Consider the following 3,870-nt stretch of genomic DNA (forward strand, 5'->3'; position numbering starts at 1 on the left):
CTTCCAGCGAACCTAGTGGCGATCGTAATCCTGTCCCGGGGAAAGTGCGGTCTCTCCAAATGTGTAACTCGGTACATGGAGGGAATGGCAGCGGCTGATCTCCTAGTCGTTATCTCGCAACCGCTCCTGATGTGGACTGCTTGGATATATTTTCCCCGATCATTCCTGTTCATCACTCTTGTGTGCAGTATCGCTAGATGGCTGATTTATGCGAGCACTCCGGCCACTGTCTGGCTGACTGTCTCTTTCACCGTCGATCGATTTGTGGCTATTTGCTGTGAGATGCTGAATACAAAATTGCACCTAGAGAACGGCGGCTGTGGTTATCGGGACAGTCAGTGCGCTGGCCTGTTTAGAGAGTGTCCCTTGGGGATTTACTTCCGAACCACTTGTAATAATTGCTGGTATCTCCTGGTATTGTGCTCTTACACCGAGCTACAAAAACTCTCCTTCATGGGCGGCATTTGAGATGCTTCACTACATTTTTACCCCTTGTGTCCCATTCTTTCTGATTTTGCTGCTCAATATTCTGACAGCCAGGCAGATTCTGGCTGTCAGTCGAGCCCGCAGGAGGATCCGGGGACAAAAGAGTGGAGAGAATGACAAGGACCGGGAGATGGAGAACCGACGCAAATCCATCGTTTTGCTCTTCAGCATAACTGGTAGTTTCATATTGTTGTGGGGAACACGTTTGGTATTTTACATCCATCAACGGATTTCAAAGAGTTTTGTTTATTATTCTGTCATGAATCCCGTTTACATTATAGAGAGACATCGGGAATGCTGCAGATTCTCAGTTCCCGCACCAACACGTGTACTTACGCCCTGACTTAGAGCAAATTCCGAGAGGATCTCAAGAATGTGGTGAAATACCCACTGAATCGGATTTTGAAACTCATTAAAATATAGAAATACATGCTATGCAGTAGTACAATTCAGTTGCCTTCACGCTCCTATTCTGTACTCCCACTTGTAAATAAACAGAAACAATATGATGAACAGAGCTTCAAACAAAGCAGGAGAAAATCTGTCGATGCTCGAAATACAGAACAACACACACAAAATCATGAAGTTTGTCGGCCCGAGCAGTTGAATGTTTACTCTTTTCCAACTTTGCCATCGATCTGCTGAATTGCTCCAGCATTTTGTGTGTGTTGCCTTACAGTTATACAACAAATATGTACAGTCGATCGCAACGGCACCACTAGACTCAGCATCCCAGAAAAATCCCCTTTGCATCTCACCCTCGTCCCGCTTAAGTTGTGGCTTGAGGCGAACCTGTCAATCCTTCTTTCCAATTCTGACAAAACAACTTGATATGGAGTATACTTTCCTCGGCATTTACCACTCCTGCTCACATCATTACCCGTCCTTTACTTCACGCTGATTTTCACCTCTGTCCCTACCTGTAGTTTTTCCTTCTGTTCTCCGATTTGAACTAATTTCCAGTAAAATAATGTTTGCTCTCAAAGGGTAGGTGGAGGGGGGAGGGGTATTGAGTGGACGAGGCGATGCTGTGAACCTAAGAACAAAAGACACAGCGAAGCGAAATGGGAACTGATATGATCTAATCCGACACAAAGTGCTGGCGAAAGTCTTCAGATCAGGCAGCAGAATTGGAGACAGAGGAAATGAAATCCAATTCTGATGAAAGGGAAAGGTCTCTGCCCAAAACGTCCACGGTTTACACTTGTCCACAAATGCTGCCTGGCCTGCAGAGCTCCTCCAGCACTTTGGAATTCTAGAGTCTGTAGGTTGTCTCTTGCTTCTGACTGGTCTAACCGTAGTCAGTGTCAACGAGATATTCGACTACGCCAACGCAGAACTGACCTTGGACAAAGAACAGGCAAAGAATAGTTGAAAAGGACAGTGTCATAGAAACAGAAACTTGATAATTAATGGAACAAAGGTTCAGCTAATTTTGAATTGACGCACCTGGTAAATTGGAGGGTCTCTCTAAACCAGGAGTCGGCAACCTTTACCACTGAAAGAGCCATTTGGACCCGTTTCCCACAGAAAAGAAAACACTGGGAGCCACAAAACCCGTTTGACATTTAAAATGAAATAACACTGCATACAACGTTTTTTTTGCCTTTATGCGATGTATAAACAAACTATAATGTGTTGCATTTATGAAATCGATGAACTCCTGCAGAGAAAACGAAATTACATTTCTGCATGCAACAAAAACATTTTGAACTCCGAAAAAAAGACGTTGGGTTGAAGGTTACTTTTAAGTAAAATACTCAATGTCTATTTGAGTCCTTCTTGTATTTATGAAAAACGCCGAACTTACATTGTCCGCCAGCAGCAAACCAAAAATAACGTCAGCCAGCTGTCAACCTGAAAAATAAAAGGACTATTTCACTGAACAATGAAAAAATATGAATATACGTAAAAAAAATAGGCAATTAAAATATTTATCATACTTGGTTAAAGGGATTTCTGCTCCTGGACCTCAGCACACAGCGTCGGCACATCAGGGCTGTATGACGTCACCATCTTTACACAGAATCGCAAGCTGTCATCTGTGAGGCGTGCGCGATGTTTGTTTTTAATAAAGTTCATGTTGGAGAACACCTGCTCACATAGATATGTGGATCCAAAGATCGACAGGACTCCAAGCACATACTTTTTAATGTTTACATAAATCTCGGGGATAGCATTCCATGTTTCGAACACAAGTTTGTCCGGTTTGGGGAGGTTTTCAATATCACTCCATTTGTGATTCTGAGCAAGAACGTCCTTCTGACCGGCAACATCTTCAAGGCCTGCTGTCAAGCGTCTAAACTTGGACACCCATATGTCTTTATCGGCTATGTCGGTCAGTTCCATCTCAAGATCAGGTTGACTCACACCTGCTAATGCAATCGTATTCAGTAGGGATGGATTAATGCTTAGGGGATTGACTGGGAAGGATAATGTGTTTTTTTCCTCTCTGAACACACAGAAGCGTTTCCCAAACGATGTTTGCATTGCGATGATTCCAGAATGTAAATACTCCGAATTTATCATGTCGTGAGCTTGTTTGAACTCTCTCAAATTGGGGAAGTGAGACAATGTGTCTTTCTGTAAATCTCTGGCAAGCACTGTCAACTTGCGCTCGAATGCAAAAACATCTTCCAACATGTGCAGGGCTGTGCGTCCTTTCCCCTGAAGAGCTGTGTTCAGCGTGTTCAGGTGCGCTGTCATGTCTACCATGAAGTGTAGCTTTTCCAGCCACTCTGGCTGTTCCAGCTCAGGAAAGGTGAGCCCTTTGCTGCCCAGGAAAGTTTTCACTTCTTCCGGACACGCGACAAAGCGTTTCAGCACCTCCCCTCTGGACAGCCACCGGACTTTGTTGTGAAGCAGGAGATCAGAATATGCGCTTTCAAGCTCGTCCAGTAACAAACGGAATTGACGGTGATTTAAACTTTTTGCCATTATTTTATTGACAATCTGAATGACAACATCCATTACTTCTGTGCATTCCGGAGGAAATGTTTGAGCGCACATTGCCTCTTGGTGCAAGATGCAGTGAAAAGTCAGCAGCTTTCTGTCCAGCGACTTCTGCAGTAAAGCCACAAAGCCCTTGTGCGCTCCTGTCATACTTGGTGCCCCATCAGTAGCTACTGACACCAGATGGGTGGTCTTTATTCCTTTGGCTCTTAAACAATTCAAGACAGCCTCACAGATGTCCTCCCCCCGTGTTTGGCCTTTTAGAGGTATCAACTCAATCATTTCTTCCTGTGGCCCGGCAGAGTTTACATACCGGCAGAACAGCGCTATTTGTTCAATATCACCTTTGTATTTATACTCGTCACAGGCAATCGAGTTGGCCACAGCTGAATTGATGTCTTTAATTTGCTGTCTTGTGATGTCTTCTGCCAT

The 3,870-nt window shown here is 44.2% G+C and overlaps 1 protein-coding gene across 1 annotated transcript; it reads right to left on the bottom strand.

Moving 5' to 3' along the window:
- Positions 1 to 2,433: 2,433 nt before the first annotated feature.
- LOC140722041 (general transcription factor II-I repeat domain-containing protein 2A-like) lies at positions 2,434 to 3,870 on the bottom strand. Its single transcript, XM_073036850.1, has one exon. The coding sequence runs from the start codon at positions 3,868 to 3,870 to the stop codon at positions 2,434 to 2,436; it is 1,437 nt and encodes a 478-aa protein (XP_072892951.1).

The sequence above is a fragment of the Hemitrygon akajei genome, unplaced genomic scaffold (genome assembly GCF_048418815.1).
Source record: "Hemitrygon akajei unplaced genomic scaffold, sHemAka1.3 Scf000068, whole genome shotgun sequence".
Taxonomy (NCBI): domain Eukaryota; kingdom Metazoa; phylum Chordata; class Chondrichthyes; order Myliobatiformes; family Dasyatidae; genus Hemitrygon; species Hemitrygon akajei.

What these genes read in the sequence shown, in the direction of transcription:
- LOC140722041 (XM_073036850.1), bottom strand. Translation starts at nt 3,870, where the DNA reads ATGGCAGAAGACATCACAAGACAGCAAATTAAAGACATCAATTCAGCT.